The following is a 15,405-nucleotide window of genomic DNA, read 5'->3' on the forward strand; positions in this document are numbered from 1 at the left end:
CACACACACACACACATGCAAAACCCCGTATTCACTAAGGATCCAAGCCAAATAGCAAAAGTAAGTTCCAACAGGATTCAAAAGAGTTCATTTCATACATCAACACCCAAGTGTGGGCAGCAAGCGGCGGCGATTAACACAAAAGAAGAAATAGGGTGATTGTATATCCTCTGGCAGTTTACTTGCCTGGGTTCGTAATATTCTTAGCTGGACTATTCCTTCATTTTCCTCTTCCCGCATTCTCTCTGTAGTAAGTTGCAATCGACCAATCAAATTTATCTTGCCCCTTTTTTGAACTTTAGCGTTTTTTCTGAAAAAGTTGTATTGTATGAAAATAAGCACAAAATGCATTTTCAATTAAGGAATTCCTATTAAACTCAAATGACAGCAGCAAGGAGTACCATCACATATCAGATATTTACAGGCTATTAGCATGGCAGTAGTGAGACAGAATCATAGAATCAGATAGCTGGCTGACAAATCAAACCTCAACGTCAATGTCTCTGCACAATAAAACCTGAATATACTAGCATCATAAAAAAACAGAAAAAAAATCCATCAGATGAAACTGACAGTGTCCAAAGTTGAAAAATCACCAGTACTATTTTAAAGAATAAAGTTCCAGAGAAATATATTTCAGTTTGACAATATAAACCTAGGGTTCTTCAGAGGAAGTTTTTACAACAAAGTTCAGGAAACAGGACTAGTTCGTTTTTCATCAGAACTGTCTGTCTAGCAGAAAAAAAAAAGATTAATAACAGCTATTGTAACAAAGACAGCAAAAAGCTGATGGCATTCTTCAGTGGCTACCCACAAACATTCTGTACAGCCTGTCTCTTCTCTCATCGCTTCCCAAAGCTCATGATGCTGACGACAGGAACAATCATCATGGCCCTGGGCAAGAAATGAAGCCCCAGGAAAGCAGATTCATCACCTCTCGCTCTTCACAGATCCAGATATGCAGCTGCTACTGAGAATGAGGCCCTGAATTTGAGGTTGCCAGCAAGGAGCACGTTCTAATCATAATCATTGATAATAGAGGGAGGCAAAACCCAAAGTAAAACATGCTGAATGTGGCATATACGATTTAGATATTCTCTCTTTATAGTATCTTATGCTCTGAAGGTTTTCAAAGCACCAGTAAAAGAGCACTGCAGTTCTCACATCAATAAAGACACTCCTCTCTGGTGAAAGCCACGCCAAAAATCCCAGCTTTTCACAGCATACCGTATTATTAAGCAGTTTCACTTCCTTTTTTTAACTTATCACACTGCTTTTGAAACTCTGTGTGTTAATAATCAATACAGCACCAGTGCTCTGCTTACATGCTGTTCCCTCCCATGTAAAATTTCACAGGCTCATTAGCAACAGGAAGACAGCTGAGCCTTCAATTTTGCACCTCACCCCTATGTTTTAGAAATTTAATTTCACAGAAATCAGAATCATAGAAACATCTGTCTGAAGGGGCTGCTGGAGGTCATCTAGCCCAATCACCTATTTGAAGCATGGCTATTGCCAAAATTAAGCGAGGAGAGGAGCAGCAAAGCATGTGTCTAGTTGAACCTTGAAAACTTTTAAGGATGAAGGTTAACTTAAAGTGAATTCCTTTAATTATAAAATAGTACATTGTTATTTTACTTTTCAAACATCATCTTACATTAAACTGAACTCCTGGTTCACCGAGAAGAGGGTTCCTTCTGTAAAGTCTTTGGGTGAATTGACTTGAGGTTCATACAATAAAACCTGACGTTTCAGCTTTGGAAATGCTACAAGAGACTACAGAGAAAAGGGGAGGGGAAAGAATGAAAATAAAACACCAGACTTTCTAAATGAAACAATTACTTTTTAAGAACATAGTTCACTGCTGTGCAGACTGTAGTGCGGGAACCACATAGCCTTGTTTGGAGCTGCTAGAGGGCAACACGAAGATACTAGTAAAAACAAAGAGGGGGCACAGTTTACCAAATCTCCTTCTGAAATGGGGCAGCACAAGTAAAATCATACAAAAAAGTAAAACGTGCAAACTCATGGCTATGGAAGTGGTGTTAAGTCTGATTTACATGATTTCTCTCTTTATTCTTGAGCTAAATAATTAAAAGTCTGCTGGAGCAAACTGAAGTTATTTTTAAGCAACATATATTTATCAGGTGCCACTGATTTCCTAGAATTAGACCAGTCCCACTCCACAAACCACAATCATAACCGTGTGCTTTAGGCAGCATATGGTCAAAAAGGCCTTGCTGTTTCCAAAAGCTTAAGTTACACAATACTGGGCAGAGACAACATGTTAATGCAAAGGTCGTGTGTGCTCAAGAGTAGTGCAAGGAGCCAGCATTACAACTGATTAATTAGCAAGAAAGCCATTCACATTTCAAAGTGTTATCTGACAGTGCTTTAAGAATACTAATCCAGTATTTCGAAGTACAAAAATCAAGAAGAAATCTCTTTCAAGAGAAAGGGAAATACCCATAAAGTCCTCCTAAGTTCTGCATCAGGGAGTTCAGTTGCCAGTTTAAGATTTTCAAAGCTGATCTTCTCTCTGGGTCTTTGGTTCCACGCAAACAGCACAGCTAGCTGAAATGTTGTTACCTCCAAGTCATACTGGCCAACCTCATTCTTAAATGTTATCTGTGAATAGAACGACAATTTTACTTACAAGCCTTTCTGAATCGCAAACTTTCTTACTATTATAAATACACAGAAAGTACAGTCGTTGAGATTGATACACTGAAAACTGTACGCTTACAATTCCATTGGACATGAGGTGGTGCCAGTGCAGTTTTCTACCACTGTGATTCTTTTTATAAAACTCTTCAACTTCTGGGATGAGATCTTCTAATTCCGTGGGCAGCGAGACAAACACTTTTTCAGAACTTCGTGACCAGGCGCCAGCATTTAAAATTTTAATATTCACAGAGTCAGCTGTAAGACAATATTGGATTCTATGAATCTCCAGGTATAACAGATAGATAAACAAAATGCATTTTTTTTTCTCCTCTGAATCTTCAGAAAGTAGCAGGGTGTCTACCTACTTAAACATTAAGGTATTCTACACCACTGGCTTTCTGCCAGCAACACTGATTGAAATCTCTATTTTTTTTAGCTTGCCTCTGCAGAGCTCCTTAAGCCCTCGTGCAGCTTTAGAGCTGATGCTTGTAAGCACTACTCGAGGGTTTTCAGCAGTAGCAGGTCCAAACCTGGATGTTTCTTGGCCTCTCTCATCAGTAAAATCTAATCTCAGAAATGGGAGTTAAGGTCTTCATAGCATGCATGAGTCTCTCCTGCTGGCAGACAGAGAAGGAGCACAGCATGAAACACTCATGAAGAATGATGAGGGCATAAAAGAAGCAGGAAGTTCGGGCATTCACCTGGTTGATCCTGATTCAAGCCACTGCTTGGAATTTAACTACAAGAGTAGGGACTCTGTATGTACAAGATTACTCATAATGAAAACCCACAATAACTTAAAGAATGACATAGCTCCAGTGTCACTTGTAAGAGAAAGCAGGATCTATAGATACTTCCAATGTAGTAGCAACAATGCCCTGAAGACTATGTTCAACCTGCAGTCAATAGAATTTTTAACTCAAGATTCAACAGAATTATTTTTCACTAAGAGAAATGAAAAACAGCAAATCATTTGAAAACAATACCTGGTAAAGCAAGTTTATTATTTTTGTGCATTTCTTTGAAGGCTTGGTTCAAGTCTTCAGACACTTTGATATCCTGGAACATTCTAGCCAGCTTGTTTACATAGTCTGCTGGCATTCCTACTTCCTGCATAAACAAACAGAACACTAAACTATGACACAGACAGCTATGAGCAAAAAACTTTTTTGTTTTTTAAATAAGAAACTCAAAAAATGAAGACCATTAAAGTACACAGGTACACACCCTACAATAACAGTTAATCTGAAATGCAATATACAGTTTTTTGCAAAGATCCTAAGTAGTTATCCCTTAAAGGCATATGATGATTCTTTTAAAGAAATCCAAGCGCTGAAGAAGGTATGCATGCACTACGGAATCAATGAATTCTGAGATGTGAAGGAATGTTTAAGGCACGCAAATAATATTCTTCTCTACATAACATTTCACAACTAGAACACATCTCAAATTATTTACATACCTAAACAATAAGTACACTGCATTTTGCTCATTTGCATATGGAATATATGAAGCCTTTGGACAATCATATGTGAAGTATTTTTAAATTTATCACTACCACTATTAGGATCAACATTTCTCTTAGAAAAGAGCTAAACTCTTTTACTTGCACAAAATACTGCAATAAAACAGAAGTGTAAGATGTCCTGAGTGGCCTGCAATTTAAGATAGGACTCACCTAAGCAAGAATATCTAAGTTCAAGAGTGAGAATTAATACCAAAAGCAAGAGGCACAACCAAAGAAAGATAGATGTCAGGCTACTTACTCTGAGCCATTCCACCATATTCTCCTCAATTTCACTATCAGCTGATATATCTAGTATCAGGCGTCTTGTTAAGTGAGCTTTGTGATATCGCATGAAAACATCTTTATTCTGTACATATTTAAGTACCAAAAGCTGTCAAAAAAGTAGATTTTAATACATTTATTTGCACTGTCAGTCAGACAAGTGTTTGAATGCTGATCTAATGCCACTGCAGACTACGTAGGAGAAAAAGGCTACTTGACATTGCCTGAAAGCAACTGTGTTAATACCAGCACAGCCATCGGCTATGAATCTTTGATAACACCACACCTCCAATTGCTTCATTTGTCAACCACCGAGAACCTTCTCTTAAATCAGAAAAGGCATTGACACCATACGTAAAAGTTTCCTGCATTATTTTCTAGACTAACATCAGTTACTGTAATACATTACAGTCTGACATAGGCACTAATGTGACATACTGATTTTGTGAACTGACACAGAGACATAAAATGCTGCATGGTTTACAAGATTTAAACATGCTTGATGGCATACTAAACTCTTTTCCCTATTATTACACCTTACATAACTTTCTGAAGATCAAAGCCTCGTCCCACATAAGTAAATAAATTCATTCTTCAGAATAATCAGGAAGTAGAAAGCAAAAACATACCACTTCTTTAAGCTTTGCTTCAATTTCTTCAGAGGTTAGTTTTTTGCTTAGTGGTGTTTTTCTTAGCAACATGTCACAGTAATTAGCAAGAAGCTCAGGGCATTTGGATTCAGGCTGTGTTTTCAGTCCAACACTAAATAAAAGAAGAACAACGTATCTTCAAGTTGTATAGAATCCTGCTATTCTGGAGTAGTCACACGGTTAACAAGACAGAGCACTCTTTCCTGACCCCCTTGGCAAAGATCCCGGTACAGAATTCATATCCTTGTTAAACTAATGAAAAATTAAGCATAACTCCCTTTTCTTCTTGAAAGAATAAATACTACCAAACATTTTGAGACAGCTGCTACAGCTTGATCATTCCAACTCCTTTTAATTTTAGAACTCTAACAATGAAGGATTATGTTGAAACTACAGTTTGAAACAACTAAACATTGCATGGCAAGAAGTGTTCCAGTAAAGAAGTAACAAATGCTACAGTGAAATGCTTCATTCATCTTGTCAGTATGCTCGAACGAAAGTCTTAAGAACAGTCCCCTGCACTACACTTCACAGACTGCAAAACCCAACAGGATAAAATGACTTTTAACAGATATAAACAGTGGACTAACAGTCTGGGGATTAAAAACAGATTAAAGTTAAACAAATTGCTACAGCAGACAGACTGTGGCTCTTCAAAAGGCACACAAGCACAAGGTCATCTTTTGAACCTGTGTCTAGTGAATAAAACAGTGCCAAGGACCAGTCCCTATTTCTCCAGTCAGATGGCACCACCTTGGTTGCTAGTCTCTAGGGCCCAAATCTAAGGCAGCAAGTAAGATAGCAGGTAAGAAGCTGTGGGGATGCTCAGGAACCCAGTGTTCTTGCTCATTCTCTCACCCTCTCATCAACTAGTGTAGACGGTGCTAAAACTCTTCAGACAACTTGACCTTTTTAATCCCTGTAGTACCTTGCAGGCTAGTGTCTTCTGCACTCCTAAAGACCATGTGGAGTAAAAGCAGATCTCTAGTCTTTTGATTATTACAAGACATTATTTAATCAATGTGTTCGCAGGTATTTCTGAGCAGGAGTCTTCGAGATCCTGACAGCAATGACAAATTACCAAATTCCATATTCTTATGTTGAATTTAATAACACAAGTTAAGCAGAATGAAGTTTCATTTTACTTAAACCAGGCTGCATTTGTAGACACCTTGAAAGAGCTTGGGAAGAAGAATTCTGAATGGAAGACCATTGCCATCATGGTGGTTTCTAAGAAATCACTAGGCAGGTTTAGCTTTAGGAGTGAAACAGTGTGAATGAGGTATCGATTTGGATGCTCCCAGGGGAAAGGAAAACATTACCTAAAACCCACCTCTACCTTGCCTACATCTATACAAAGCATATATCCAGTCTTTCGTGAAGGTGTTTCCCCAATAATATAAAGCCAGCAAGGCTAATCCATGTCCAGGCTGACAATCAGTCCAAAACCAAACACAGTAAGAACCAGAATGCTGAGCAGGTGTTTATACGCATCCATCCCTAAGAAGTAATTGGAAAGAGAAGCTGGCAGCCCAGCTACATAAACATTGTTTCCGTAGTAAATCAGGCTACAAACTATACGTAAGTAATCCCAACCACCTAAATATATACACATTCCTATTCAAGTGGCACATCATGTGTTAAATGTTAACTATCAATTAATTGACTGGTACCTTCTCTTGGCTGATTTAGCAGAGTGGCTATTGTAAGCACAGTTTTTCTTCTTGAGTCACATAGGTCTGCTTAATCTACTAGAAACGGTTTAACCTAACCTGTTTAATCCTGCACTGAAACAAAAATCTAACACCCAGACAGGTCACACTCACAGCTGGCGCAAGATGTGGGTGGTTCCACCTTCATCAGCCACAATTACTCCCGTAAAGATTGCTGCCTCAGTTTTCCCCAGGACTTCTACTGAAGTTGTGGCAGAGTTATACAACTCTTGTTTTGGAATTAATAACCCCGGAAAGTATTATTAAATTCAGCTAACAAATTGGCTCATTACTATAAAAGAACAGATCCCAAGTTACTACAAATAAACTTGAGTTTAAACCAGCTGCTATTCAGTAATCATTGCCATGTGAAGAGCATTTTACCAGAGGTTGATAAACAATCTGAAATTCCATAAAGTGAAGAACACAAACAACTTTTAAACACAGTGTTACTTTTTGAAGAGATATTTTAAAAGAGAAGCTCAATCTTTAACAATTTAAAAAGCTTGATTCACATGAAGTTTATATGGCTTACCCCTTTTGCTTCAATGGCAATTCAAGTTTAAATATTGTAGCATCATTCACAACTGCTTTGTACGCCTGAAAAATAATTACAGATTATTAATGCTTTACTCAATTTACTTCTTTAACATACAAATCACAAAGGTTTTGTCTCTCTTTTTAGATTACTGTAACATGAAATTAATCTGATTTTTTATATTAGTCCAAAGTTTGTGGATTTTATGTTCAATTTGAGAGTTCAAACCCTATGACTCAATTTCCCATTAACTGATCTTTTGCATTTTCCTCTTTTCCATTAACATACTACTTTCCTTTAAGCAACAACTTGGGAAGGGACTGCATGGAGCAGGTTGCATATCTGATGTCATGAGACTACACCCAAATATGTAGTAAATTCTAAACATAAATACATGGTGCTTCAAAAAAATGGCTCCAATATATTACAATTACACAAAAGTTTACAAATGGTTTAATGAGCTATCCAGTTTTAATAACCTTTTAATAAATGCTCTACGTTCCCTCCACCTGCTGTACAGACAGCATTGAGATGACAGTTGATAGTTCATGGTTGCAGAGATACAGTGATTTCAAACCTGGTTCATCTTTTTGAAACACCCTGTGTACTACTGCATCAGATATTAATGCACGACTACGACACAAAAGTTAATCAGCTGGTAGTAAGTTTCATCAGTATTTCAGTCTGCATATTTACTTGAGTTAGAACAGCTTCTAGATTTAATAGTGAATGGGCACAAGGATTTCAGAGACATCATAATATGAATTACAATTCTTAAACCGAAAACAAATGATCGGCAGAAATACACACCTTATCTCTCGCAGTGAGAAATCTTGGATCATCTTGAAAAGCTTCTTTAACCAACTTACTAAATCGATTAAATAGTGTGAGCAATTGTTCTACATATTTCTCAGAATCCTAAAGAGGCAAAAATCAAATTAAAAAAATGAGGCTCCACAGAATTCAGTGTGAGCTTACATGCAATTCCCTAATCTGTAATAATGTAGTATCCTCAAGCCACTATGAACAAGCATTTTATATTTATTCTCTGTACTGAAGAGCTCTACAACATGTAAGCCTTAACAGAAACTTTCAGGATAGTATTTCCAATATACAAATATAGATAGGTATATATAAAAACTTTCAAATATTGTATAAGAATTTATAAATTTTTTAAAAGTTTCCAAGGACCAGTAAAAGGCACCTCCTAATTGCTGCAGATACTCAGACCTCCTAGACTCAGAGAAAAAGATGATAAAAAGCTGAAAAAGAACAGTGAGAAAAACACTTTTAATTTCCACACTGAACAACCACTCTCAGATTGAAAGCAAATATCAAACTTCATCAGGAAGTTAGAATTCTGAGAAAACTGATCATGCCTTTTTAAGATGCTAACACAATCCTACTGTATAAGTATCCCACACACTTAATTTATAACCTTTTATTTACTGCAAATGAGATTCAGGTTTTAAAGTTACAACTGAAAATGTAAGGAATAAAACAAAAATTCTAAAGACATTTAAAGCTTTCAGTGGATCAAAATTTCCTGTTTAAACATAAGATCTTCAAAAATTATTTCTATTCACATGTATGTCCCACAATTAGAGAATATTTAACTTCTGCAAAGTTGTGTAACATCATCTAGGTGTTCCTGCTCCGGCTGGGGATTGGACTGGATGATCTTTCGAGGTCCCTTCCAATCCCTAACATTCTGTGATTCTGTGAAGTTGTTTTTACATTGTTATTTTATTAAAAGCCAATACACTTACAGTAGTAATAGTTTCAGCAGCTGCTACCATATCTGCAAGTCCAGCACTAACAATATGTTCCTCCAAGTCTTTTAGCATAGGCTCTATCCCATTCGGAACTTTATCCATCAGTGAAAACATTAAATGCAACTCTGAAAGATACAAATACTGTTAGAACCACCAATCAAAGACCTGTATAAAAACAAATACAACATTTCTGCCAGGGGTAACTCAAGTGGAATACTGAGTACATAAAGAACGGATAATCCAATTCATCCCTTAAAAGGAAAAATGTTTTGAATACTGTCCTAATTCTGGTCCCACAAAGAGATCCTTCTGTAGGCAAAAAGAGATATTTATTGCAATGTAATATTTGCTTACGCATATAATATCACAAGCAGAACAAACCGATCATGGACTCTGATTCTTTTTCTGATAGAAAAAAAAAATACATTGATAGGTTTGCTTTGTTCCTCAATATTATATCTAGTGTCAAAGGAGACAAAAGCCAGAGGCCCTGTCTTTGTTTTCTTCACAACGCTTTTGTCAGTGACACCTGCAAGACGCGGTCACCACCGAGGATGAAAAAGATGTTATCAACATCTGTATCCCAACAACTGTTGCAGAACCAAATTGAAAAACAATGCACAGAAGGAAAAAAATCCTTTTAGAACGTAACAATGCAAATTAAAGAATGGAAACTACCAACAACCTTCAACAAGAACTTCAATGCTGCTAGAGACAAGTCACAATGGGCTAAACAATGGGATTTCAGGAACCAGAAAAAAGAGTCAGAGGTATTCTCAGTGCAATTTACATGTACTGTAAGTGATGGCAGCATACATTACACAGGGTAAATCCAAAAAGCTCACTCAACTTTTACTAGATCTTTTCATCTGTACTTTAAAAAAAGGGTGAAAGGGAGGAAGAGATGGTGGAAAAAAGGAAACAAAAATCACACATTAAAGGGTTCTACAGATGTTTATGTAAACTAGTGATGGCATGAATAATTCGAGAAAAAAAAAAAAAATCAGTTATTTCTCCTAATAAATCATGACAAAGGAAGACTTCAGGTGCATCCCTAAAACTGTAGGAACAAAAAACACCCAGATTCTTCTTCAAAGACAGATTTCAAAGTAACAAAACCAAAAGGAGTATTCCACTGGAATTTCTCTCAGAACACATTATGGACACTGAAAGGTAAGGAAATGCATATTGTAGTTGTTGGGGCACTTAAACAAGTTCTGTTTTCATTTTGTATTCATAAAAGTCAAGTTTACTTTTTATTTCTGTTACGAAATACTTCAAGAATAAAATTTAGGCCAATACTATAAGCAAACAAAAACACACTAAGCCAATTCTGAAGCCTGTTTGCAAGTTAAGACATCCTTGATGGAAAACACTATGCCTGCCTTCCTTTGCATGGTATGTAAATACTAAGCACTTAATGTAACAGAGTATTTTACAGTAGTGTGCTGCTCATAGCCAAAAACTCAGCCCTTTTTTGTCACATACTGTTTAATAAAGGAAACATCATGAAATTCTTTGGGGCAAATAACACCAGGAAGCCACATGCGTAAGTGAAGTACAGCAGAGGATACTATCAGATGTATATATTACTATGTAGAGCTCTAGACTTTAAGTACATTTTAAACCACCTGCACCTGCATCCTTCATTAAAACATTTTAAACAGCACAGGTGGTTATAGGAGGAGAGGAAAAAAAAAAGTTTGAACGAGATGCTTGAGTTCTTATGTAATAAACAGAAGTATTTTGCAACCAGGCAGTATCATGGGGCAGACGTAGCCACAAGGAAAGAGAGAACTGTGTGAATACTTCAACAAGTTTCTAAAGAAAGATGCTCCGGATGCTACAGATGAACCCATCTGAAGCTCTGCATTTAAATAAGCCTCCTGTATTCTCCCAAAGGCTGTAACCTATACTCATAAGAAGTTTGGTGGCTTTCTAGATTTAGCTCTGGACTACTGCCAGAAATCACACTGCTAGATGAACAGATGAGTATGACATAGTTTTGAGGTCAAATATTTTCTGAAATGCTAGCTTTAGAAGTGAGTATTTTCTACACCATTCTAAGTCACTAAAAAGTTTTCACATTTGCATAGAAATTAAAATTTCATACAGACATTAGTAAATATTCCCTGGCTGCAGGATACTGAGACGTCACAAAAAATTAACCTGTGATTTCAGCTTTCATTTTTTTCAATTTCTCTACTTGAATTATGACATTTTAATGACTTGTTTAATTTATCATACAGGACCAACACAAGACTTTTGAATCACCCTAACCTCTCAAATTATGGCAGCGGAATTAAAAACAACTTTTGAAAACTGTAAAAAGGCATGCAGAGCTAACTTTCAATACTCACAGTGACATACTGCCTATAAAAACAGATGAAAAACTTGCAGAGATTTTGTTCACTGACCTATTGGTCCTGCACCAATAATCAGAATAAGTAAAATGCCTCCTTGCTTTTCAGAAAAACAGCTTTGTAAAGAAATGCTTCACTTTTGTTTTCCAGGGGACAGGGGGTAGTGGAGGTGGAATGTAGGGGGAGTGTTTGTACCTGAACTATCGAAATAGAAAATAACACACGCACAACATAAACGAGAGTTGGTCAACATGAGGAAAATAAGTTGTAGGAAAAATAAAGAAAACAGAGCACAAAACAGTATTTTCTTTCAAGTAAAATGAAAGCTATCCAGTCATTCAAATTAGGATATTGTACATACAGATTTCAGAAGCGATATAAAAACCAGTAACCCATGATGGTAATTTTTTGCAGGACAGAATTGCCCACATGCAGTAATATTTTATCTATGGAACACTGCCACCATCTATTAAAAACAGTAATTTGATATATCTACAAACAAATCTATTTTTATGCAGTCGATGCTGAGTTCATCCTGCACTGTTCTTTAAGCTTCACTTACTTTCTGTTTCATTTCGTTTGATCATGCCTTGGCATTCAGCTAAAATAGTCTCTTTAAAAGATGTCACCAGGGCATTGACGCAGCACTCCATTAGCTGAAATATATTAAATACAGAATTAGTTTGTTTAGCCATCTGAACACTAAAGTCTGATCTGTCTAAAGTTTGCCATGACATAAAATCTAGCCTGTTCTCAACAACTATGCTCTATAAAATGATTAATTCATTCACTGATTCATAAAAATATGTGTAGTTTGAATAAAATCTATATAGGGAATGTATTTCTTCAAAATGTAGAAGTGGTAAACTCTCTTCCAAACCAGTAATGAGCTTAATATTTCTGTCGCCTTTTTTCTCTCAAGGAAGCCATCACTTTTGGAACACCAACTACCCTACTTAGTTTCCAAGCGTACATCCAAGAGCTCAGAGCAGTTCTCATTCCAGCACGCCCTATTTGGACAAGGCTGGTTGGCTTCAACAAGACACTATGGCTGGATCTAGAGCAGAAACTGCTTGTACATGTCACAACCACCTGTCTTTTGTCAGCCTCTTTACACGAGTTACAATTTATATCTGTGCAAAATCAATGATGTACAGCTTAACGGAAGACATTTTGATCCACTGCAGAAAATTCAGATTTAAAAGGTATTTATTTAAAATAAGTTGTTTCCTGAACCAATTTGAACACAGACAATTACGAACTATTCACTGCAGTTAAACCTTCCTCAAGAATCTCAACTATGTAAAATATTGCTCAAGGGATAGAAGGGGCAGGAAAAAAAGAAAAAAATATCCTTTATATTAAATGGCGGAAATCTAGAACAGCGTTAATGAAATTTCTACTGCTCCTTTTGATTGCAAGGAGCAATAACTCTTTCAGGTATTCCGAATGAGCACTAAGACACCCTTTACCTACTAGATTGGCCAGCTATATTCAAACATCATTCTCATCCACTGTTAAGCACCTGACTCAAAATGAAAGAATAAAACTCAAATTGAATAAAAACCTGCCCTTCAATCTGAACTTCTGATCTACATTTACTGTTAAAATATCTCTAGAAATTGTAAATTTCCAGACTGGAAAGTAATGCAGATTTTTGCAAGAAAACAATATAATGGATGGTTATAAAATCAACAGTTTCTTATCAATCTACTGCTAACAAATAATTCTGTAACACACACACACACACAAATGAAAACTGCAGTGTAATACTACTACATAAATATAATACATCAATGTTTCTACACATTATACTTACTGCTTCTACAGAGTTACATTCACGCCTTGTTTCTAAATATCGTAGTGCTCTTTTCTCTTCTTCTTTTAGTTTAGCATCTGCCTGTGCAAAAGTAGAAAAGCAATCATTTTAAGTACTAGGACTTTCACAACAACCTTACAACAGAATTTTTACTTACATATTTCATATAATTCTGTACACCGTTTTGTTGTAAATAAGAAGGAGCCTGTGTTCTATAAAATCTCTCTGTTGAATCCAAATACGCCTTTTCAAAGTTATCCCGATATATCTGAAGTTTATCTTCAGGATTAGAACAAAGGTTAACTGCAAAGAGAAAGTTCAAACTTACTCTAAAGTCTTAAAAACTTACATGGCTAAGAATAAGCAAATCTCTCCCATTAAAGTGAGTTTTGTATTAAAAGGTTGCACTGAACAATCTGTAGTATCCTATAAATGCACTCTGATCCCTAAGGATAACCAAAATTGTCCAGTCTTTGCTCCAAAAACATTTAGGTTAACTATAGGGAACTGGAAAGAACTGCACATTTATCTCCAGCATTTCAGACATTCAAACGTGGTAACCAGAAATACACATACAACTGCAAAATTGGAAAGGGGGGAAAAAAAAAACCAAAACAGAAAAAGCTTGGCATAATGCCTAATAAAGGGAAAATTTCTCCACGTGACTGAGCAAATGGCTTTTCTTGGACGCTGTTCTTAGAATCCCAACGTCTTCATTTTAGACTTTTTTTTTTTTTAATTGGGTTTTTTTCTGTTTTACAAGAACAGATACAGTGCGCTTACTGCAGTGCTTTGCAATATTTGGAAAAAAGTTTCCACCTTCCCCTCACCTGTTACAAATAAATAAATAAATAAAGTCCTTAAATGGAATCCACTTAAAAAAAAAATTAATTGGACATCTGTAAAGCCATCTGACAGAGTATTAACCACAAGTTTAATTCAACAGGCTGCAGAGCTTTGAAGCAGCAGCAAGTAATACTGAAATGCCATAAAAGTTTCAGATACACAGATCCGTTTTACAAAGACTGGGAGCCCCGAGATGCAGCCGGTTCAGCATTTCTTTTTCAAACTGTCTGAAGAACTAGAAACAGCACAGAAAGCAGCATAAAGTTACATCTGCAACCCTGAAAGGTCAAAAAGTAGTTTGCTCTTTGAAGACACTGATTTTGTGGTAACTGATACATAGTTAAATCAATTAGATGTTAAAGATTTTAAACAGAATTTAATTGGCATCACATATCAACAACAACCAAAAAAAATCAATACAAAATGCTGAGATAATCATTCCAGCCCTACCACAACTGTCAACTTTGTATGATGAAAATTCAGTTATCAAAGCAAGGAGGCAAGAGAGGTCAGTCTGTGCAAGACATACCGTATGATTCTCGAACTCCAATAACGAGCTGAGAGTCAAAAGCTTCTCCTAGTCTTTCAGCATGAACTAGCTTCATTGCACTGTCCTGAAGTCTATTTTTTATATTTGAAAATATGGATTCATTCCACGTATCTAGCATAAGCTGTGTATCAGGAAGAAAAAAAATATCCTGTCAGAAAGGTACACGCAGACCTATGTTTGTCCAAAAGAAATACAAGAGATCAGAAAGAGAAATCAAGCAATTTATAATGTAATTTTCAGGTTATATATATACAGCAGTTCAGCTACCTTAGAACTTGACCTTGCTCTGAACTTGTTACAGAAGTAATATTCAGCTTATATTCTAACCTTCATTTATGTAACTGGACAGCAAGAGGAAGCAGTATTCGATTCAGATATTAATTCCATAATTATGTATTATTTCTACAGTTCTCAGTAATCAGTCAAGTAACTTTTCCAGCAATGCAATGTGTCAGGAGTTGCAATATCAGGGGGTACTTTTGAGCCAAACATCTGAATACAGTTCACTATTTGGCAGGCTTAGTCTTAAACAAAACCAAAACCTCAATTAACATCACGGTTATGTAAAGAAAAAAAATGATGGTTTGGGATGCATGGAAGTTCAATATGCAAGTAAAGCATATATAATTTATAAAAAACTCCAAACCTCTTCTAAGCACTGTGAAGTTTTAAAATTAGTCATGGAGGCTCCAAACA

General features: G+C 36.2%; 1 protein-coding gene across 1 annotated transcript in view; it reads right to left on the minus strand.

The window, feature by feature from the left end:
- The window catches only part of CUL5 (cullin 5), a 32,958-nt gene that overhangs the window by 4,668 nt on the left and 12,885 nt on the right, over nt 1–15,405 (minus strand). The window contains exons 5-18 of the mRNA XM_065634750.1: nt 14,689–14,830; nt 13,471–13,616; nt 13,314–13,394; nt 12,057–12,150; nt 9,126–9,256; nt 8,167–8,274; nt 7,354–7,418; nt 5,086–5,218; nt 4,434–4,565; nt 3,654–3,777; nt 2,747–2,922; nt 2,467–2,628; nt 1,658–1,776; nt 187–310 (exon numbers count right to left, since the gene is read on the minus strand). Coding sequence (XP_065490822.1) covers nt 187–310; nt 1,658–1,776; nt 2,467–2,628; nt 2,747–2,922; nt 3,654–3,777; nt 4,434–4,565; nt 5,086–5,218; nt 7,354–7,418; nt 8,167–8,274; nt 9,126–9,256; nt 12,057–12,150; nt 13,314–13,394; nt 13,471–13,616; nt 14,689–14,830 — 1,737 coding nt within the window. The remainder of the gene's footprint in view (nt 1–186; nt 311–1,657; nt 1,777–2,466; nt 2,629–2,746; nt 2,923–3,653; nt 3,778–4,433; nt 4,566–5,085; nt 5,219–7,353; nt 7,419–8,166; nt 8,275–9,125; nt 9,257–12,056; nt 12,151–13,313; nt 13,395–13,470; nt 13,617–14,688; nt 14,831–15,405) is intronic.

The sequence above is a fragment of the Caloenas nicobarica genome, chromosome 1, assembly GCF_036013445.1.
Source record: "Caloenas nicobarica isolate bCalNic1 chromosome 1, bCalNic1.hap1, whole genome shotgun sequence".
NCBI classification, from domain to species: domain Eukaryota; kingdom Metazoa; phylum Chordata; class Aves; order Columbiformes; family Columbidae; genus Caloenas; species Caloenas nicobarica.